Source organism: Fistularia commersonii, chromosome 34, assembly GCF_037954325.1.
Source record: "Fistularia commersonii isolate RoL2024-O1a breed Wild chromosome 34, RoL_Fcom_v1.0, whole genome shotgun sequence".
Classification (NCBI taxonomy): domain Eukaryota; kingdom Metazoa; phylum Chordata; class Actinopteri; order Syngnathiformes; family Fistulariidae; genus Fistularia; species Fistularia commersonii.
In genome coordinates this window covers 3674687-3699156 of record NC_141317.1, presented here as the reverse complement: position 1 = coordinate 3699156, position 24470 = coordinate 3674687, and the positions used below count along the sequence as shown (strand labels likewise).

The 24470-nt window shown below is 42.3% G+C and overlaps 1 protein-coding gene across 2 annotated transcripts; it reads right to left on the bottom strand.

The window, feature by feature from the left end:
* Positions 1 to 4848: 4848 nt before the first annotated feature.
* kcnc4 (potassium voltage-gated channel, Shaw-related subfamily, member 4) lies at positions 4849 to 24470 on the bottom strand. Of its 2 annotated transcripts, none has more exons than XM_086142018.1 (4): positions 23675 to 24470; positions 11532 to 12468; positions 10871 to 11047; positions 4849 to 6427 (listed from the first exon to the last, which is right to left on the bottom strand). In XM_086142018.1, exons 1-4 carry the CDS (start codon positions 24293 to 24295, stop codon positions 6360 to 6362), a joined length of 1803 nt encoding a protein of 600 aa, XP_085998144.1. In that variant the 5' UTR covers positions 24296 to 24470; the 3' UTR covers positions 4849 to 6359. The 2 variants fall into 2 exon arrangements, with proteins under 2 accessions (XP_085998144.1, XP_085998143.1); XM_086142017.1 differs by having other exon boundaries at positions 5838 to 6430.

The window sequence follows — 24470 nt, the reverse complement described above, 5'->3', positions numbered from 1 at the left end:
ATATACTGTGTGTGTATATATACATATATATACATACACACACACACACATAAATAAATGTGTATCTGTGTAGAAATAAATGATTATTTATATAATGAATCTATTTTCACATGCATGGTCTCAAAAAGATAACATTTGATATATATACATTTTCATATTCATTTATGTATATATTACATTAATATTTGTATGTATAAATATATGCGTTTATATAATATATTAGTTTATTTATTTAGACCAAAATATATGCCCTTGATGTAGAGGCAGTGTAAAAATACCACTGGTCAAAATGCAGTTGTAGAGATTATGACCAGCTTTAGCCTTCAAATTGTTCGACATGATGTTGACTCAGAAAGCACGATTTGTATTTTTCACTTAAGGAAATTTCTGTTTCTCATGTTTGTTTGTTTTTTTACCTCTGTCTCGCTTTCCCCGGCTCTTCGTCGACGTCCACAAAACGTCCGCCTGATACTCACTCAAAAAAAGGCACCGGGGGCGGGAGAGACAGGGAGCACTGGCCATTAGTGGCAACAAAAGAGTGCCGGCCCACCCTCCGAACAAATAATGTCTCCATGGCAGGGGGGAAGACTCCCCCAAGGATTGTTGACTGGAAAAATAATTCTTCTGCTCTTCACAGATCATTGCACCCCTGATCCTGCAGCGTCTCCTTCTTCTCAAACGGCTGGATTTGATCCTCGTGCTATATTCACTTTACTTGTTACTCTTGGTGGTCTTTTGATTTTCTGATCACGAGGCGCTTTGGCAAAACCTTGATGGCCTGCTGAGCACCTTGGTGATCTCATTATTCTAATTTATTTAACTTGCACTGCGTATTTTATTGACTCAACATAAATTTGGGCACGGTCGGTTTCATGATGTGATCTCCTTTTTTAATCTGACACAAAGGAAGGAATTATTTTTCTCAACTCAAACACTGAAATGTTGGTACAAAGTAACAGGATCCTATATTAGCAGGAAGGTATATTATTGCTCGCGAGAAATACAACGATAAGAGGAGGTGTCAGCTAGCCTATCCAGGCAATATGTGTTGCTCTAAGGATAGATGCTAAGATATTTTACCTTGGAGGCTCCGGGGTTCTTCGACAGAATTAATAACGTTCACCGTCCCTCTCTGCTCCCGGGGATCCTCAGACGAATCACTCCCGGTCCTTTCGAAGACTAACCTTCATCCCCGAATCCTGCGATGACTTACCTGAAGAGAGCAGAGCCGCACCCACTGTCGTTCTTTATGTTTATTTATTTGCTGTGTTTATTCAATATTTAAGAATTGATGTTTTTTTTTTTAACAAATGCACTTTGTTACTGTGTTCAAAAAGTTCTTACAGAAAGGACCTTTGATAACATTGCTATGAACTGCGTTGTTGTGGTTTTTTTCACGTTGTGCGTTATTAATCGGTGTAAGGCTCCGAGGGAAAATGGCGAGAGTCTTTGAAGCAGTTGCACAAAAATATGGACTGATATTATATTTTGCGTTCATTCATTTTTAATATCATATGACATTACATGTCATACAATATGTGATATTTTATTATATGACAGATCTGTTTCCATTCTGAAACTTTTGATTCTTTTAAATGTATTGTTTGCTGCTGTTACTGTCATGTTAGCTTTTCCTGCCCAATTATATCATGTGAAACTGCGAAACTGTTAAATTGTTTATCTAAAATGTTATTGATTAGACTGTCCAGTATCAGCCTGGATTCAAATAATGATTCTGTTCATCCAATCACATGTTTTCCTCAAATTGGTATTGAGATTTTGTCACTGAGGAAGGCATCTCTTCATGATATAAAATGTGCACTGAAACTCACAATGGAGGTCGGAAAGTACGGTCCCTTTAAGTTGACTATCATGGACAGCTTGTGTAAACGATTCCATCCATCTTCCACTGCTTATCCTGCACTCAGGGTCACGGGGGATGCTGGAGCCTCCCCAGCTGTCATCAGTTACATGTTTTTGCAATGTAGGAGGAAACCGACACAACATGCAAACTCCACACAGAAAGGTCCCCTTATCAGAACCGAACCCGGGGTCCTTCGTGCCGCGAGGCCGAAGCGCTAACCAACGCGCCACCGTATACGATACCGTCTGTTTTGTTTTCTCCATGCACTTCTAGGATTTCAACCATGAAGTGTCACACATCTGCAGTGAAACAGCTGAGTGAAATTGCTTTGGCGGTTACGTTTCTTACCCTATCTATCAAATTTCGGGCAATCACGGCAACCGTGGACAATACGGGATGGAATACAACGGTGGATGCAGGTGAAGAAATTTAAATATTGTATCTTTTTTTTTCATCAACAGCGACATTTGCTGTATTTGCATTTCAACTGTATTATCTTTCTTCCTATCTCAAGGAAGATAATATGGTCTGAAATGCATGGGAAGTTGGATCTCATGATGACATCTCAATTCAAACAATGCTTTGGTTACACTGTCGTGACAGTCTAAAAAGAAAAATTCAAGGCACAGTTGCCGAATCTTTTTAAAAACTAACTTGTCTGTGATACAAAACTACAACCGTTAATGCACGCGAATTAATAACGAAAACGATTAAGTTAGTTCAGCAAATCGATCCGAATTTCATTGCGCCCCGAGTTTCATTGTCCATTTTCAAAATCTGCTGATCGCAAGTGAAACTAATTAGGATACATTACGTTGAAATATTATATGGAAGGTCATTAATATTTGATGTAAATATTGAACGTGAGGTTAAAGTCCACATTGCATATTACGGGTAACCATCTAAAAAAAAAAAACCCTCAAAGGACCGAGAGGAAGTTAAATTTATTCTACCGAGAAAGATAACAAGTCAAGGTGGCCTGAACGAATGGGAGGGTAAAGCGGCTGGGGCAGAGCCCTTCTCCATGGAAACTGTGTTCGATATTGTCATGACAACCTTCAACTGAGAAGAAAAAAAATAAATGAAATGAAGAAAATAAGGGAAACAATAAAAGGGAGTAATCATGGATGACAGGATGAGCCCCGACAGGATCTGCCTCTCAACTTCCAGCTCGGCCTTGCTCTGCTCTGACTGAGCTCATCTTGTTCCATAAATCACAGCCCAGCGAAGCTGTCAATCATCTTTCCTGCAGGCCTGCTGAACGGAGCGCCACCTCACCGAGTTATATGGGCGCGGAAAACTATCAGGACTGCCGCTGCTTTCTATCAACGCTCATCAAAATCTGATATTTAAAATTCATCAATTATCACGCGCCAATGGCTCAGAGAGGAGATATTTACGAACGGATAAACACAGGGTGATGACTATGTGTAGCGCCCCCTGGTGGCCGAGCGAAGGACTGCTATGACTTGGGCACGCAGACCATAATGATGTAGCAAGGATATGAACGTGCAGTTTGTCTAAAGTGTTGCTCCTTTATTTGATAGTGACGGGTTGCTGAGCGGTTGGCAAGGTGGGGGTCAAATCCTGCGGGGAAGGGATGGCCACAGATGATGTACCCTCGCCCCACGGGGCCCCTCTGGAATCCCCTGGAACCCTCCCATGTTTAAAAAAATACGTGCATTAGGGACGGGGCATCGAGGTGGAGCCGCTCCCCAGCTGTTCTACAGCTCTTCAGGGATGAATTGACACAGGGGGGCCAATTCACTGCACAAGCAAATACCTTGCAGAGACTGAGTCACTCAACATGCACTGTCAAAAACAATGTATCTAAGTATTGAAGTCTAAGTTGCGTTGTATTAATTTCGACCTCGTAAAATGATTCATTTCATAAGATCACTTTGCTCCAGAGGGGGTATGTAAACTTCTAAGTTTTGGGGTTATTCGATATTTCACATTTCACTTCATTTCTATAAATCATCAAGTGAGTCATTTAAAAAACAGCACTTTGAGAAGGTGATCTGATGGAAAGTTAAAAAAGAAAAAAAATAGCCATGAGACGATATGGCGGACGCTGTCGCTAAAGGTTATCGATTCGTCTCCGCTGTGTAAGCTGCCGTCAAAAATGTCAAAGAAAGTTATAATTAAAATCAATTTGCATATTAAGACCTGTTGGGAGGAAATCGCCTTCGACTTCGAATTCAACACTTGAATTACGGGAATTTAACATGTGCCTCAGTGCGGTTTGTCGCACGTATGCATTTCATCATTGAGATGAAAGTATTGTAACCCCGCATTATGGGATCTAACGACTAATAATAAAGTCATCAATAAGACATAATAACAGAAATAATAAAATAATATCACAACATTTAGCGGGGACAGCAGACCGGAGTCTTGTAATGGCCCTGCGATCACGTGACCAAACCAGACGCGACGAGCCCGTATTTAGCGCGTTATCTGGTTTTTATGTTTGCTTTCAAGACTCATGCATCCTGAATCCTGGGCCTCGCTGCTGAATGGCAGCCCCGCCCCCTTTACCATATTGAACTGCACAACACATGCCTGAACATCAAAATGTTTTTTCACGGGCAACGGCGGTAATGAATATCATGCTGAGCTTGAGGTGAGTGTGCGTGACAGAAAGAGTGTGTCTGTGTGCTTGTGAAAGACAGAGGGAGGGGAGGTGGAGGTTGCGGAGTAATTAGTGTTGCCTGCCGTCCCAAATCTCCATGGAGATGTGTTCTGTATGCCATCTACACCTTCGGTACATAATGATGGTGGAACGGGAGAGCAGGAGGCATGGCTGTGACGGCGGTTGCACCTCGCAGACAGAAAACACCATCCCCACATATTACGTGTGTGTCACCGGTATAAAAGGCAGCGCGGTAGATAACACCGTATCAGGATTTCAGAGGCGCAATGCTTTAAAAAATAAATATAGGTTATATTCTACCAGCACAAAACTAAAGAATCAATAACAGTTTCTAGAATCAGGGGCAAGTATTTTATTTGTATTTCTGCGTAGAAATACATGTCTAGGTAATATAACATCACAGATACGGACCCTTCCACTTTCTCGCTCTCACACACACACACTCACTCTCTCACGCTCACACACACACGCACGCACGAAAACATACACCATAAAACATAGAACGTGACACTTTGACTAGCGAAAAATCCATCACATTCAATTAGACAATCTATTATTGGAAAATATGAAACCGGTGCTCTGTGTGCTTCTCTACAGCTTTTCAGTGTGTACAACGGGAAAAGTAATTATGCGTAAAAAGGGAATTATCAAAATAACGATCTCCCGTCATTGATCAACAGCTATATGTAGCGTAAGCGTGTCATATAGACGGGAGAGGTAAAGAATGATTCCGATACGTTGCTACATAACAATGTTGATATAGGAGTGGGTTTGAGGGGAAATGAATTGGGGTAAGTCGTCCTTTTTTGTCTCATCAACATAAGGCCACTATGGTAGACCATGGAGAATAATCATGAGTTAAATAAACCACGCCCTTCCTCGCGCTCTTGGTGGTAAATGTGTGTAACGGCCGGGGTTTCTACACAACACAACACAATCGACGGGATTAGGGAACATTTCTACGGCACATAGTTCAACTCTGTTACGCAACATGAGGCACAAGTGGGGACGGGTGGTATCGGATATATTTCTGCCCATGATGGTCATGTACTGTAAATCTATTGTAATCCATTAGAATGCACATTTGGTCCTGACTCAACCAATATGCATGCATCAGTTATACACGAATAACATCACTGACGAACAATACTGCTCCACTGTCTTTTAGCTAAAGTCTATTCTTAGGATTTTTTTTTACCGTACGAGAATTTACAAACAACGTGTCGCCTGAACGTCGATATCGCATCGCGTCCTGACGAAGGGTCGGCGTGTTGCACGTGGAGAGTGATGATGATGAAGATCTGCGGGTCTGGTTTTAGAGATAAAACTGGAATTTTGGTGTTTTTAATCAAATTCTACTTCCCATCGACATTATACGATCCCAAAAAATGTTTCGACTGTTTATAAGATTACAATTCTTTTCTGATTCAATATACATAAGTGGGAGGACAGTAGGGTGTCTTCGAGCGTTAAGAAACGAAGTGTTTTATAAGTAAAACACTTAGTATGCGGTTAAAAGGGTCGTGTCATATTTTGATTACATGAAGAGCTTAATAATGGCAGCCGAGCTACATCTTTCACTGCAGGATCATGCAATACATGCAAAAAAGCTTTGCAACATGTAAATGAATGTACATACTGTAAATAGAGAATGCAACTCAGCTAAACGGTTTGCGGCGTATGACGACAAAGGGAAAAAAAAAAAAAAAAAGGATCTCGTCCTGAATTTAAAACCATTTCCGTGTGCAGTTCATTCAAAAGAGAAAAGCACAGTCGGGGGAGCTGGAACACGTGCTCCGACGCCAGTTCATATTGTGTTCTCCTCATAACAGATCCGTATCAGGTCAGAGTGGTGACCTCCGGCTGCAAGTAGCTTCCAGTGGCAGCGAGGATGTCTTTACAGCTCTCTGCTGGAAGACACAATGGACAGAAACGAGGCACTTGAAATGAGGCGTTTGAAGGATACAGTTGCGGCTGGATGTAACGTGAACATCTCTAAAAGCTGACTGTTCCGCCTCCTGCGGCAGGGCGGCACCCGATGTCTATTTTTAACATCATATTATTAATTTAAGTCTTTTGAAGATCGCTACATAAAAAAAAAAAAAAAATCTGTTACAGGTTTAAGCGGTTAAAATAGTGCCTTCAAATGTCACTGGAGATGAATGAACAGATCAGGGTCATTTGTAATCCCTGAGGTTAAATATAATTTAATGTACCAAACTCAAATTCTTTATTTTCTTCTTTTCCTTTCGGATTCCAGGGGTCCGATAGGGAATCATCTTTCTCCATCAAATCCTCTCTGTATCCTCCTCTCTCACAACAACTAACTTCATGTCCTCTTTCACTCCATCCATGTCTTTTTGGTCTTTCTGTCGGCCTCCTGCCTGGCAGTTCCAACCTCAGCATCCTTTATCTCCAAAACATCTAAGATATAGTTTCCCTCAGACTGGCTCATTCCTGACCCTATCCAACCTCCGCACTCCCAAAGAGAACCTCAACATCCTCATCTCTGCAACCTGCGGTGCTGCTTTTTCTCCAAAACAGAAGGCATGGCTGCTCCCACCTCCGTCTTTTACACCTTTCCTTTAATTCTGCCTCTCTCGCTTTTATCACACACCATACCTGACACTTTTCTTCCTACCTGCTTGCACATGTTCCTTCACTTCTTTTCCACACTCTCCATTGCTCTGGACCGTTGACATTAAGTGCTTAAAATCCTCTACCTTCTTAATCTCCACTCCCTGTAGCCTCTCCGGATCCCTCTCATTCACACACATGTATTCTGTTCTGCTGCAGCCAACTTTCATTCCTCTCCTTTCCAGGGCATACATGCACTTCTCAAGATTATCCTCCACCTGCTGCCTGCTCTCCTCACATATCACAATGTCATCTGCACAGCTCACCGTCCATGGAAATCCCTGTCTAACCTCATCTGTCAGCCTATCTATCACCACAGTGAACACGAGGGGGCTCGGAGCTGATCTTCCATGCAGACCCACCTCCACCTTGAACTCCTTTGTGACACCCAAGGCACATGCAACCACTCTTACAGCTGTCATACATGTCCTGCACCAGTATAACACTTCTCATGTACTCCAGACTTACAATATCACAGTTGCTCTCTCACCATCCTTTTATTTTTTCTAGATCTACAAAGACACAATGTAATTCCCTCGATTACAATTATATATTTCTTGTTCACCCTCATATTATGTCAAGGGTCAATTTGACCCATTTCACCCATTGGCCCAATGGGTCAAATTGACCCTTAACATAATATGAGGGTTAATGCACACATGGGCCGATGTGGAAATGTCACAATATTCGGAAGATTATGAGTAAACAGTGACACCGCTCTTATGTTTTTAATGTATAATGTGAATAAACATTAGATTTTCTTAATTTTCTTGTAACCTCTTGCAAGTGTGTTGCTGATTTTAGTGAGTTGCTCGCTGATCAGAATCTTTGTTGCTCATTTGTTTACTACCGTACCTCCAGTGCTTGAGATTGTCCTCCGCCTGCCCCCTGCTCACACTATATCACAATGTCATCTGCAAACATCCTAATCCGTGGAGACCTGTCAAACCTCATCCGCCAGCCCGCACGTCTTCACTCCAAACAAGAAGTGGCTCAGAGGTGATCCCTGGTGTCGTCCCACCTCCACCTTGAACTTGTCACACCTACAGCACACATCATTGCAGCTCTCATACATGTTCTGCACCGGTCGAACATACGTCTTTGCCACTCCAGACTTCCTCACATAGTACCACAGTTCCTCTCACTGCACCCTGTTGTAAGCTTTTTCCAGATCTGCCAAGGCACCATGCAGCTCCATCTGATCTCCTCTGTGCCTCAAAACTCAATTTCTTTCAGTAATTCAAAATGTTGTTATATTGGATACCAAACACAGTTGCTCTGATTGTCTTGTATTTTCCGGGGATCATCTGGTAACAACGGCAAATAAGTCCGCTGAAAACATTAGGGGTATGAAAACAGTGTTTATCGTGTACCCTTTTCAATCTGCAACCGTCAAATCTTGATCTGAAATCTTTTTTTTTGAGCAAATCAAAAAAAACAGAAACTGTGACATGGAAAGTGATAACTTTGTACCTTGTAAATTCATTAGTGGATTATGAAAAATCTCTTCATTTTACGTTCATTTACTTCTATTTCAGCCGTGTTCCATAAACAAATGCACAAATCTGAAATAACCGGGTGGTTTCCCTCTGACCACCCATGCTTTTAATGGAAACCTATTAGTGGCAATCAGCGAGTGGTGGCACTCGGGAATACGGGAGCTCGTTTCGGCTTAGAAGCCTCGTTGCGTTTGTCATCCGCATTGTGCTTTTTCTCGACTGCGCTCGAACATTTTGCCGCACCGTCATGCACTCATCGGAGAGAAACGAGCAGGCGGCTGTCACGTAACTTTCAACCGGGGCCGCGTTCGGCTTTTGTTCGTACGACTTGAAATCACGCGCTTCTTCCGTCACAGAATCCTGCGACCCGAATCATTTCGGAGCCACCGGCAGTCGATGTCCGACTGCAGACCGGGCGACCATTTCCTGTCACTGATAGCCATCTGAGCATCTTCAGACCTGCTGCTTCCATCTGTCTGTTTCCTGCCCCGCTGAGCTGCTGCATATTACCCATACCTTACATCCTGCGAGTCTGGGGTTAACCTCTGTTCAATCTATCTCGACCTAACTGGCGCCGATAATGGCCGCAATCCCGGAGCTGACCCTTTCCGCGGTTCAATGTTTCCAGCATTTTTTAACCATGTTAGGAAACACTTCGACCTTTTTTTTTTTTTCAGGTAATGTGCGGGAAAATATGTTGCGCATGTGTGATGTTTCCCTGTAATAGACTGGGATGTCATTATCCACATACTCACCAGACCCAGGGATCGGGATTGAATTACCCCCCCATCCCATCCCACCCCGACCTTCGCTTCTCTCTCTCTCTCTGTCTTTTTCCCTCGCTCTCTCTTTCTCTCTCGCTCGCCGAGATTAGTTTTGTTGTGCACTGGCTTTGCTCAGCTCTATCCTCTGTTGTTTGTGAAGTCAGGGGAAGGCTAGCTTATGTGTTATTAGAGAATTCTATGTGAGAGCAGGTTCGATTTATGTTGTTTTTTTTTCCCTTGCTGTGGCTATAAGCCTGTAAATATTCGCTTAACTGAATTTTTGTTTCCCTCTTGCACTACTGCATTTATGAGACATTTATGCAGAGTTTGGCAATGTTTTTCAGTCGCATGTGACGGCATGGCACTGCCCCGCACGAGCCTGAAACACTTCGCATTGCCAAGGATTGACAGGGCTTTCCGGAAAGTATTTCAAACACTATTTCCTCGTAAATGGCTGTCAAAGAAGCGCCCATGCGGACCCTCACGGGAGTCAAACTACAGGATGTGAATTTCTGTGCTGTTTTTTTCCCTTGACGGTGAGGCTCTAATGAGCTTTTGTTGGAAAATGCAATATGGCAAATTGCACTTATGCAGGAAAACACCTTCTGAGTGACTGGCGAGCTTGGAATGAGAATCAGGATGTTGACGGTGTCGATGCGTGCTCGGGATGTCTTCGATGCCTCCGCGGCAGCCAAATATAGGGCTTTCTCTCACAAGAGGGGTTTTGGATAGTTTGGAAAGCTTCAATATTTGATCCAGGGAGACGGCAGGCTGAGAGCGGAAGTCAATTCAGAGGGCGTTCTTAGAAATGCACGTCGCTCGATTCAAACTTTTGAAAATACTCACGATTACTGGGCGCCGCTCTATTTAAAAGGCAGTCGGTGGTCAAAGGTAATATTGCAATCTAGCAACCGTGTTTGTTTATTTTTTGTTAGCATCACACCACAATCACAGTAATTGATAATGAAAAGAACCCCAAATATGTACATAACATGAGCGTAATGAGAAATAACGGGTTAGCTGTAACGTTGGCTCCCAATGTTTTATGGCAGCCATTACTGGGGAAAACACACCCAGACAGATGATGCAATTAGTCCCCAAAAACCCCACCATCAATTTCGCTTGAACCCTCTGGGGAATAATGAGTAAAATTGCTTTCAGCCCAGCTGGATGATGCAAGAAAAGATGATCGCATGTTATTGAATATAAGTGTATTTCTGGAGGTTTTATGGCAAACTTGTACCTTGATGTATTGAAGGCACTTATACTCCACCTCGCAGTCACATGACTGACCCCTTTGAGGGTTTTATGCAAATGAGGTGCTCATTGAGAGTGCAGAGCCAGAGGGACAACATCTATTATTCCTGTATAAGAAATTCCTGCAGCAGAAATTCCTGAATACACCCCTTTGAGCGTAGATACTGGAAATAGCGTCTTGTATGTGGCCTACCGGTGTGAACGTTGGGGTCTCCAGAGGTGAGGAGGAAGCAGGTCGCTTCTTTCTTAGTCCTGTCTCGCCCTCTGGAGCAGCGCAGGGACCACTTCTCACTGGGGGACAACGGCTGGGTCAGGCTGCAGCCCTCCTCCTCTGAAAGGGCCACATTTGCATCCCCGTTCTGCTTGGAGTCTGGCAAGATGACAAAAAAAAAAAGAACCAAACAAAACACAGCAACATAAATGCCAAAGCTTTTACTGACACTCCCCTGAGGGCCCAGACAAAGGCAGAGGTATATTGCATAAAATCTGTATTTTTCTGCTGCAAAATCCAATTTGACCGCAGCGCTATAAGGAGTAATTTGATCCTGTTTGTTACTGTCTTTACGACTAAGCAGAGTTCATCTGTCAAACAAACGCCTCAGGACCTTCCTGGGAACCGCACATGGGACCAGAAGTATAGCAGATATTTACCGTTAGCCTTAGAACCTGAAATATGCAACAAGACGTGCGCAGAATAGATGGCATTCAAAGATGAATCCCTCTTGGAATGACCTTAACATATTTGGGATCAAATTAAATACGAAAAAGACTTCGGCCCACGCGAAAGATGGAAAAAAGGATTCTTTGTCCGGCCCAAAGGGAGACGTTGCTTTAAAAATGATGCACGGCCTGACCTGAGCGGGTCCTGCTGATGTTCTCCTCGGCGGCCAGCGGACACGTGTCGCTCTGCGTGCTGTCTCTGTGCGAGTTCGTGTCCGACTTCCCGAAGGAGGCGGAGTCCATCTGAGCGTCGGGGTTCGGGATGTGTTTCTTCTTCTTTTTCGGCAGCTTCTGCTTGGCCATGGCCAGCGAGTAGTACATCCCAAAATTGTTGACGATGACGGGGACGGGCATGGCGATGGTCAGGACACCGGCCAGCGCGCACAGCGCCCCTACCATCATGCCCAGCCACGTCTTAGGATACATGTCTCCGTAGCCGAGTGTCGTCATGGTGACGACCGCCCACCAGAAGCTGATCGGAATGTTCTTGAAGTGCGTATGGTTCGAGCCGGTGGGGTCGTCCGGCTGGGCGCCGATTCGCTCGGCGTAGTATATCATGGTGGCGAAGATCAGAACGCCCAACGCCAAGAAGATAATGAGCAGGAGGAATTCATTGACGCTGGCTTTCAGAGTGTGACCCAGCACACGCAGGCCTACGAAGTGTCGTGTCAGTTTGAAGATCCGAAGAATCCGAACGAAGCGCACCACGCGGAGGAAACCGAGTACGTCGCTGGCCGCTTTCGAGGAGAGACCGCTCAGGCCCATCTCCAGGTAGAACGGCAGGATGGCCACAAAGTCGATGATGTTGAGGGTGTTCTTAATGAAGACCACCTTGTCTGGGCAGCAGATGATGCGCACCAGGAATTCAAAAGTGAACCAGATGACGCAGATGCCCTCTACCAAAGTCAGCACGGGTTTGGTCACCATTTCGCTCCGCTCCTCTTCGCGTGTGGTGTTGCCCACGACAACCACCTCCGTCCGGTTCTGCAGCTCAATGAAGGCTTCGTGGGTCTCCAGGCAGAAGGTAGTGATGGACACCAGAATGAAGAAGAGAGAAGCCAGTGCAACTCCCTGGACAAGACAGAAAAAAAAAATCACAATTTGCCATTAATAGGAAATAAAAATATTCGACGAGGGAACGATCAGTGTTTTGTGATGAGCACAGGCAAGCATGGAAATGAAAAAAAAAGACTTAAAACACAAAAAGAATGACATTGAGGTTCACTTTTTTTTTTGAGGCAGCATCAAATAAATGACAAAATAAACCACCTTGAAAGGGGAGCAACAAGGACACAAATAAAACATAAACCAAGTTTTAAGAGATATCATCTCATGGCACGACTGAGAACAACGCAAATCTGATTTCATTGGAATTGCAAGAATCCGGCTGCAAGAAGTCACCATGGGAAAGCTGCTAGTGTTGTATTTGAGAATATATATCTCTTTAAAATATAACATTAAATGGAAAAAAAAAAAACGGTCGGGAGTCGATTGCTTTTAAATTCAAATAAGATCATTTGGAAGTTCGGCGAGACTATCGGTATGTTTGCTCCTTGAAATCTTCCTGTCTGCCAGGGTGTTATTTATTGATTTTTTACTTTAGACTAACACTTTAGCCTGAAAATTTCTAGAGGATATATTATATGCTTCTATATACCAGTTCTATATCCGACAGGGGGATGTGATGCTCACAGACTCACTAAACCAGTATTTTCCCTTTTCTATGGCTTGGCATATTCACTTTATCCACAAAGAATTTTTTTTTTTTTTGTCAAATTTGGTGAAAACCCATTTCATTCAAATGTCCAAGCAGGATGCAAAAAAAAACAAAAAAAAAACACCTGTTTTTACCACACTCAATTCAGCCACAGAAATGTCTCTTCCGCCGTCATTGTTTGCCAAATTATGATAATAATGAAACGACACGGCTTCATACCTGGGCGCGCTTTTGATCCACTTTTATATTTCACGGAGGGCAAATTGAAATATGTGACAGGGATTCACATGATCCAGTACAATAGCCACGACCGACTGTGTTTGTCTTAACATTGTGTGCCTGCTGTCTTTATTGTTTACAAAAGGCTTGGACAAATTGTAGAGACTCTCCAACCTTTCTAATCTTCCAGCTGGATAAATATGTACCTGGACCTTTGCTGTTTTCTCCCCAAACATATCAGCTTCCTAAATAGTCTCTGGATCTTCGATTCGAGACCAAAAAAGACATTTTTAATAATTGTTTACGAAACGAACTCAAAATGGATCGGGGCCTTATTCAAGGGCCATTACACCTCATATTTAGCACAGCAGTAAACATGTTATTTTATATATATATATATATACCGTAATTTCCGGACGATAAGCCGCAGCTTTTTTTCACGTAAAAAACGATGCGGCTAATATATGGACTTTTTTTGGGGAGGGACACTAATGAGCTTCACACCGCTAAAACATTTATCCTTGTCACATCAGACCGATAAAATGACCTGGAAATTCTGAGTACGTTCAACTCCGACACCGAAGAAGACGACTTTGACAGTTTTAGTGCGCTATCGGAAGTGTTTAGAGGGTGTTATTTTTGCAAAAGGAGGATCTACTAAATATTGATGTAATTTTTCTGTTGAGGTGCCCAAATTTATGCACCTGCCTACTTTTGTTTAAATAATTATTGCTCACTTTCTGTAAATCCTATAAACTTCATTTCACTTCTCAAATATCACTATGTTTGTCTGCTATATAATATATTAAACTGAAATTGCTGAGACAAACAACCAATGACTTATAAAGGAAAATCTTGAAAATGATCAGGGGTGCCTAAACTTTTTCATACCACTGTATATATGTTCATATCTCTGTTGTGCAAGGGGATTGAGCACAACACTCTATCATCACAACCGGCTTCTTCACGATCCCCGTGGAGGTCTAAAACATTCACATGTTCCTGGAAGACGATAAAGTCCAAGCCCCAGGAAGGGTGGGAAGATCAAGAAGCCTTTGCCTCGAAGCTGAGTTTTCCCATGGCGTGGCGTGAAACATCATCGAGGCCTGCAGTGGATTATTACTAATGTTTTCGATGGATATATGTATTTGTTTTTTTGTTGGGATGCGTTTTATATTTAGTGACTAAATAAGTAACATTGTATTGTGAATTTTCGACGGAAGACCTGGCTGCTGTGACGCAACCGTGACGTGCAAAAGAAAAGAGTCACAAATGAGTCACAAAAGAGTCACAAACGCCAAACAGGAAAGAAAAAGAGGCTTAAAGGTGTGATTTCTAGAACTTCTAACCTCCCCTGCTGCATATGTTCATATAGACACAAAATTGCATATTGCACACATAGAGAGAGAATTAAAAACATTTTAACATTCACGTACAAATGATATTTATGCTGGGTTGAACAACCGGAGGGTTTCCATTTTCTGTACGCTCAATTTCTTTAAAATCCAATAACTGCAACAGCACACTGGATAACAGAAAACAACACGTGACCCAGAGTCTCATCGGACCGATGGTTGGAGGGACAGTTGGAATCAAGCGACACATCCTGCCCATTTTCCTGCCCGAGTTTCGGCAGGGGATTTCTGTTTCTGAAGAAACGCTCGCGGCATTTCATTTGAAAAACAAAAGATGTGATTTAAACCTATGATGTGTCATATCAAATGGTGCACATAGAAGTGTTAAACATCCGGTCTTTTTCGCTTAACCCTGGCTTAGTCAGAGAAATATGAAAGGGCGGGCAGGTGGATTTATATCTGGAATTGTTTTATTTTTGTTGTGACAAAAAAAACCCAAATCAGATTGAAGTTAATTTCGAGTTGAAACTGGGGTGGGGGGGTGCGGGAAAGGGTTTCATGAACATTCATTAACCTCTCGTGATTTTCAGTGCGTCACAGCAGTGAAGCTGAATGATTCTCAGCTCGTGCACCCTCAGTGATTGATCAGTAAATTAGACTGATTGATTGACCGATTGATTTGCGGTCTAAACAAAGCGGGTGAGATTAAACGATGAACTGAACCCAATCACGGTGTGGAGGCTCAACACGTTGTTGACTGGATTACACGATCAAACAACGCTTGTCAGGGTAAATTCATACGTTTGGCCCACAAACTGAATAACAGAGACGCATCTGTGCCGCCTCCTCTATGGGTCAGACACAGGTGTGTGTGTGTGAGTGTGTGTGCGTGTGTCTGTTTTCTACAGGCTGTTGATCCTGATATAACCTGCAAACTGTTGTGCACTTTTTTTCTCAATAACACAATGTTTACTATAACTTTTAGGGTAAAAATATACATGCCACTTTATAAATCCTTTCCCATGTTGAATTTCAAATGTGTTCTAATTGTAAAAATTAAGTAAGATAATGTAGCACGATTTGTTACGGCCTTAGCTGTAACAATAAGTTAGCGCTTAATATTGACGCTGTAAACATTACATAATGGAAAAGCTCACTAACCGTGAACACTATAAGGAAAGAACACAATATAAGGTCACAAGGACAAGACTTCAATACCCTGAGCTTTGTTAGAAAAAAAAAAGAAAGCAACAGGAGCCAAATGAAAACAGTAAATCTCATCATTGTTCCTGTGGGTGTTGCGATGAGCCCAGAGGTCCTCGACATCGCTCGGTTTACTCAAAGCCCAAACGGTTTATCTTAGACCTAAACAAATCCAGGTATCTGCAACCAGGGGTACTCTGCAAGAAAGGTGACCGAAGATACTTACAAACGCCAGGCCGTTTTGCTCCGCTCTCCCAAAAGCCTAAAAATAAACGCGACTGTTCGACCCCCCTCACCTGCACGCATGTGCCTGCGAGTACTATCCATATGTCTCCTCGGCTGGGTTGGTATTTATCTCCCCGCGTATTCTAATCTTGCGACTCCGCAGCGGGCCTCCGTGTAACTGAGTTCAGCTTTCGCTCGATAAAATCTTACGCATGTCAGCGCCGTTTATTTAAAGCCTGATAAAATAAAGAGAGATAATAAAGGGTCACCTCTGAAAACATGATATATATTCTGGGATCGGTTTTTACAGGTCTTTCTGTTTGGGAGTTTTATCGTATTGTTGTAAAGCAAGTGCGTAAAGCCTTTTTTGATCGCGTCTCCCGTCGCTGCGGCTCAATGCGCCTCTGCCTCGAAGCAAGGAGGTCTCCGGTTTGATTCCTTCTGTGTGGAGTCTCTTTGTACAAGTGGGTTACCAACAAACATGCAGAAGGTTAACTGAAGAGAGCACAACTGTTGCACGTCTGTATATCTTAGTGAGTGAATGTTTGTTTGTCTCTATATGACATGTGGATGAGAGTGAATTTTTGTCCGTCTTTATAAATCATGTGAGTGGTTGTATGTCTATATGACCTGTGAGTGAGTGGTTGCACGCCTATATGTGGTTCTGTGATCAAGAACAAGACATTAACTGAAAGCTCTGGGAAAGGATGCAATTATATCAGGATGTATCAGCTACCAAATTGAAAAGTTACTTAAACATTAGTACAGCTCTGTTTTCATTAGTAATATTGTTGACGCTACAGAATAGTTAGCCTGATGACATTTTAAAAGTGAGAATTATTTACCATGCCCATTGATCGCAAAGTAACTGAATGCAGTTTGTTATCGACTCTAAAGGCACTGAAGAGTATATTCCATGCGCGTCAAACTCTGGCTCGCGGGCCAAATTTGGCCCGCACTGTAATTACATTTGGCACGCAAAGCCATACCAAATGACTAATGCACTATACTCTACAGTGCATGTACCGCTAATTCTACAAATCCCGTAATTTTCTGCCGGTGTTTTGGCACGAAAATCCCAACAGGACCCATAAACGCCCTCTCCTCTGTTGACAGTAGTCATAGCAACCTTATGCTAATACTGGTACCCTGCTACTTAGGCAGAAAACAGGATTTTGCATGTGTGCAATATTAAGTTATATATTGTATAGTATTAAGCTATGCTTGTTCCATATTTAGTTTTTAAGCAAAACTTCATTGTTATATCTGGAGGAAGATTTTTTTCTAATAAATATCACTGTTGGCCCGCGACTTTGTCCCAGTTTTGAATTTTGGCCCACTGTGTATTTGAGTTTTACACCCCTTGTCGATTCAATAAATAAAAACAAATGTACAGGAATGATGCAGTTCTAAATGTCTCTGAGTGCCACTGCTTTCCCACTAGGTCTGTGTGGAGTGGAAGCCTTCGAGGGCATGAAAAGCCAAACAATGGTGCCAAAAAGCACTCGAGTCAAGGTCATCAAGTGTCAGTGTGAGACGGTGCCGAGCTGACCTCGGGGGACGTCCAGCAAGTCCCAGCTGGGAATATCGTAAGAAAGTGGGGCACGGCGGCAGCGGGCTGTGTAGCAGGTGGGGAGAACCATTATGGCCATCACCTCAAGCTGTTTCGGCGTCTCGCTGTTCCCCGACACAAACACACAAAACAACACGACGCACCGTGACGCTGAGCTGTCTGAGCAGTCGACAGCGAAAAACATCAAGAGCTGCTGATGTTTTCATAAAATGAATATCGCGCCGGAGGTCGGAGAGGCTCTATTGTCCGCTGGGTTACAGCGGACAGCGGATACATCTTGTATTTGATGGATACATTCATAACATCAAATTAATCGATTTATTTTCTTATTAAATGAACCTTCAAATACAAGCATGGAGAGTTGCATAAAGACACACATCACAAGTGAGAGACAGGTACCATTTCAGGTAAATAATTGCATTCTGGGAAGAAACTTCTGGCTAGAACTGGACGAACCGGAATCTGGACTGAACGAGATCTGAGACGTGACGACGGAAAATGGCATTGTCGTCAAAGGTCTGTTTGATATGATGGGAAGATTCTCCTGTTCCCTCCCACAGTCCAGAAACATAAGGCAGGTTAAGTTGAGACCCTAAATTTCCCAGACGTGTGAATGAGAGAGTGAATGGTTGTATGTCTCTACATGTGGCCTTGTGATTGACTGGCGACCGATGACATAGAAAATGAATAAATGAAAGCATATTTAAACCATACACAAGTAATGTGAAGCATCTGGGTTTTTGGACAAATAGTTGAAAAAATATGATATCACATAATATGATGGGATGTCATTTAAAATCATATTAAAATAAAATGAAATAGAATAAATTCATGAAACTGTTCTGGAGCTATTTTTTTTTAATTAGACTAATCCGTATATACTAAGTTGTTGCACAAACACCAGCAATTCAAACGATCAATATCTATTAAGAATGTGTGTGTGTGTGTGTGTGTGTGATCAGCGCATTGCTATTACAGAGATGTTTTTTCTCGAGTTCATTCAAAAAACTTTACTTTCAAGTCAAGGAAAAAAAAAAACATCTCTGTGTGAATCATCTGAGGAGAATTCTGAAGCTGCCCGGTCGCTCTGTTCCCCTTAGAACTCCATATTAGAAAGATGTCACCTGTATGAGAGCCGCCCCCTGGGGATCTCATACAAAGAAGTCATTATTATTTATCATCCCAGTGCTGAGCTGCAACAGATGTAGGGGGTCAGCGTACATAAATTGATTACCCATTTAAAAAAAAAAAAAACTTTATTGAAAATTATTGAACCAAATCTGTCCCTCCCTCACAGGCATAAAGTATTGATGTGCACCCACTGTGACAAAAGTGAAATATCATCATGGTTATTATATTTAGAATTTCAAAAGAATATCAACATTTTTACAGTCCATGCTGTATATCACCTGCAAGGCCACAAAAATTCCTTATAAACATCAATAAACCAAAAGATATAAGGGGTCTGAAATCTGCAACACTATCCATTATTGAATTACTCAATAATGCTTTGGTAATCAATACCATAAAATATATCTGATACTTGTAAAAGGATTGGTTATTGATTATGTTATAATCCTAATGGTGCATATTGGACTGGGTCTAATTGATCGTAACAAAGACAAATTGATTTTTTACTTTATTTGGGGGCAGATAAGTTTCTCGTTTTTCTGAGTGAGAGGCACTTTTAATGACTCAACTCTGTTAACAGGTCGCAAGCCATTACCAAGGCGGTTATTAATTAAGGGTGGCAGGGCTGAGGAATTAATTGAATATTGCATTAGAGGAGAGACTGTATGAAGTTATCAGGCCCGAGACCGAAACACAATTGGAATGATGAAGAATAATCGCCCCGCCAAGGGGTTCCTTTACATTTTCTCAAGTATCACTATTTAAGCACCAAAGCATTCTTACACTTATACAACAGAACGATCAAATCTTTATCGATGTCTCGATTTTCAGCTCTTGTCTCGTCCGAGAGACAGAAGCCCAAAAGAGAATCAGAATATCCCCGCTATCAGAGCTCAAACTATAAAATGTAGCACCTACCGGGACACAACATCTCAAAATTACAAAAGAAAGAAATTGAATAGTATTGTTTATACCATCCTTTAATTTCTAAGATAACCAATGCCCAATATCAATTTCAATCGTTATGAACTTTTTCTAGTGTAAGAGTAAATCGAAATAACAATTTTTGAAAACATATATGAAATATATATTTTATATATGTATTTGAAATATATATATATAAATATGGATGTTTACTCATTGAGTCAATGGCACCCCGGTAAATATCAGCCGAAGTCATGACATTTTGGGTTTCTTGCAAAATTATGGTTAATTACGGTCAAATTCCTATTTCTGAGTCAGAAACAATGTTCCAATGTGCCAATCCCACAAATGGTCTCGAAAGTGGCGATTCTTTCCCCCCGATATTACAAAAATTTGTCTACTTCACGATCCGGCTGCCTCAAAAGGTGGCGGTTTATAAAATAAGAGTGCCTATTTTATCACATATTTGTAGGGACATAAGTCTATCTGATTTTGCTGATCTGTCAGCACAGAGTCTGGTCCCAGGTTTCCGGGGAAAACGGCTCCACCCGCATTCCTCCGCAACTATTGTGCAGCCTAATCGTCCGGAATGGCTGTGACTGGCATGCTTCTGAGCCAGCTGTTAGAAACATACCCATTACCATGGAGTCTTGGACTAATCCAACGGTAAAACACACAGACAGGCTGACAAAGAGCAGGGGAAGAGACGCTGAAAAATATAAAAAAGGTCATCACGATGCAAGTCTCAGATTCTAATTTGGACCGTCAAACACAATCAGATTCAGTCAACAAAAACTTGTCCCACTCTAAAGTTCGACTATTTGCCGAAAGCCTTTACTTTTGATTGAAAGGGTGGAAGTAACATCATCTACATTGGACATGATGCCACAAATGCAACTTGGAGAAAACCAGGGGCCCTTTGTTCGCAGACATCTGGTTTTCTAGCGATTTCAAAAGCTAAATTGCTTGATATTCAAATTCAAGTTTAAACATGAGGGGAAAATACATTTTTGGCCTGAGTTAAAAAAAAAAAAAGCTTAAATGCTGGTTATACTGACTGGGTCTGCACTTAAAATAGTATATGATTAATTTATGTCCATTTTGTATTGTCAAAACTGAAGGACTTAGACAATGAAAGGTTAAACTGTTTAAAAAGTGGCCTCTGCCACAGGTTTGGCATTTTTTTATGTACGGAGCAGTAACTGTTTGCTCCTTACCAGTTCAATAATCATCACTGAATGCGCCCTGCATTAAGCCAGAGGATTCATGCACTGATGTTTGACTCGCTGCACTTAGATTTATTGTTGATTCCAAAGACATTTTGGCTGGAATGATGTGGAGATGACACCTATTTGGCTCTGCATCCTCTCATCCACCCAGATGAGCTTGAAGGCTCTTTAAAACATAAGGGCTATAAAGGTAACACGTGTCCCTCACAATGCACTTTTCCCCCTTTAGGAACGTAAACAGAGAAAATAGATGTATAGTACATAAATGTGCTGGAAGGGAAATGGACCATTAGCATTATGACCCGGCCCGTGTAGATCCGACAAGCAGTGATTCATCACATACTTCCACGAACAATCCGATCACGTATTTGAGCGAACCTCTCAAAACCTAATTGATTAATCACACGCATAACTGAAGGCCACGCAACGGATCATCCTCAGATGGCGGTGGCAGCTGGGATTCGGAGATGTCGCCCGTTCCACGCTGACAATCTGCAAATGCCACCTGGACCAGAAGCTGGAAGAAATGCTATTTGTAGATTGACAGGTTGAAATGAGAGGTTCACATCGATGACACTCGGGGAAAAAAAAATTCAAGTGGCCATCGGTCTTTTGCTCTGGGGAGTAGATTTATGTATTTATAGATTTATTTATTTATGTATATGGGTTTTGTGTCTCTATATGTGGCGACCGATGCCTCGCTTCTGACCCAGCGACAACAGGGATGGGCCCGCCGCGACCCTGAGTGCAGGAAAAGCAGTATAGATAATGAATGAATGAATGAGTTAGTTTATTTATTTATTTGTTCGTTAAAGCTACTAATGTAAGCCCCCCACCCCACCCCGCTTTTGAGACACTTGATACTTGCTTTCATGTAAATTCACGATGCACTCTCTTCCTTCCTCTTTCTGTTTCCGGTCCATTAGGTGCAAATTCTAAATGCTCACACTGGGCAAACATCCCCCTCATGAATTAATGACAAAAGAAATGCTTTGTTTTTATACGGGAGCATTGAAACCAACACACACACATACATATACATACACACACATACATATATATGTATATTGGCAATCTTTTTATTTGTTGGTTTGCTTTTTTTTTTATATTTATGTTCCAAACACACAAATAGCCTTGTATGGAATGAGTAGATAGTTATATCTGGTAGAGAACAAGTAACTTGAGAGATCAATGACACAAATGAAGAGGGATGATATTATCATCATCTCCTGTGTGGCTCATCATGCAATGGGGTTTATCTCTGCAAGTAATGAGGATGATTATAACTGTTACTTAACAATATATGTGCTCTTAGACTGATTCATTTGTAACACGTGTCTCCTGTTCGTAGATCTACAGCCATGCTGGCTTTCCAACGCTCTTGATTTGAGAACCTTCAAGTGCAAATCATGAACAGGATGTGTGGGAACACTTCAGCATCGCTCACATTTCTGTCATAAAACAGCATTTTCTGCACTTTAAAGCATTCAGCTCTGCTTTTATAGCACGAGAACTGGACTGCTATAGACATAATTGACTTGTCTACAAAGACATTTGGGTTTAAAGTGTTTTATAAGAAGAGAAGTAGGTGGGTTGGAACTATAAACCCCTGACCAAATGTGTGGAGCAAAACATTAACATCAATTCAGGCTTTTACTTAACAATGTAAACGTATGTGGACATTTATCTAATTGCTTCATCTCAGAACCTGTCAGATGGTGACACCATTATTGCAAAGGATTTCCCCAAGGTCTGGAGTCCTGCAGGGATTTTTGCTTTACGCATCACTTTCACCTCCATGGCCAATTTGAGTATCTTTAATTTGTTGTCATGCAAGAAACATGAATAAAAGGCTCTTCTTGAAAACTTTTGATTAAAAGTCAAAATTATAACTGGCAGCCGTGGCACTGAGCTATACCCTGTCAACATGGGCCAGATATGTGGAGATAACAGCTATTCTGGCTTAAACATTACAGAGGGAATAATGGAATACGGTGAATCATGTAACCACTGCGCTATGGCATCATTCAATTTCATTAATTTATAGATTGTTTTTATGTATCTTTCATTTTTTGCCAAGACCAACTCAACAGTACATACAGACAGAAACTATCCAATAATTCACAATGATAGTTGCAATTTATTAAAAGTGATCAGTATCCTAGGCTTTTTCTTTGCAGTGCATATTCCCATCCAAAACAAAACGCTGTGAATGAATAAACTATGACACATGGAAACAGACAGTAAAAAAAAAATAATAATTTTAAGCGTAAGTTGTTCCTAGACTCATCTAGTCTAAGACGGTTGGGGAGGGGAAATCAGCCTTTTTATCGATCTTATTATAACTGCCACCGACCAGTTTCTGGCTGTGACATGCAAATACAACAATAATAATAATAATAATAATAATAATAATAATAAATAAATATAAAAAAATCACCACTTGAGCGGAATGAAAACAAGCGCGCCTGCCTGTCTGACGCGCGAATTCGACATTTTTAAACGCCGCGACGTGATTGGCTGAACGTCGCGGTAACACCTGTTGATGAAATCAAAGTGCGCTTCTCATTTTTTTTTTATTAATTTATTTTTTTCAATCAGGATCGGAGTGGGAAAATCATCCATCCTCGGCGTAAGAACAAAAAATATTTAAATAAAAAAATAAAAAATAAAAAATAAAAAAAAACTTGTCTCCACTCACCCTGGCGGCTCTGGACGAGTAGGGATCGTCGAACAGGGCCCACATCCTGGGCTGCCAGACCTCGCAGCAGCCCCGAGACCTCTCCGGACAGTCCTCGATGCCGAAGCGCCTCGGCATCTCCCGGTCATCGTCGGCGGTGTCGTCCGCGTCCGGCGGCTCGAATATCTCCAGGGCCTCCTCTGCGTCCCGGTGCTGTCGGTAGGTCATCCAGCAGCACGGCTCCACGTCGGTCTCGTCGATGCCCCAGAACGCCAGCTCCTCTTCGAAAAGCGGCCCGCACACATCCGCGGGGCAGTGCAGCTTCCCGGTGCGGTAATAGTTGAGCACGTAGGCGAAGATGCCCGGGTGCCGGTCGAAGAAGAACTCGCTGGCGCTCGGCGGCGCCTGCGCGTCCGCGTCGGAGCCGACCTGCGTATCCGGCGTGGCCAGCCACGCCAGGCGCGTCCCCGGCAGGGTCCTGAGGGTGCTCTTATAGGTCTCATGCCGTGTGCCGCCGACGTTAATGATGATCTTGTCCGAGTCTTCTCCTCTGGCCATCTCTTCCTTCAGACATGATTTAGACAGAGGTTTGTTGCCAGACTTGCGCCCCCGGTAAGACGAAACACACACCGAGCTTATCATTGAGAAAGAAGTGGATTCGCCCGCCGCCGCTGTCCGTTTTGACCGGGGGATCAAAACATCGAGGCGAAGTGCGCCTTCATGTCAGACCTCACCGTTTATCGTTTATCCTCCGCGGGCAAAAATTATAAAATGATAAAATTAATATAACGATCCAGGCCAAAAAAAAAAAAAAAAA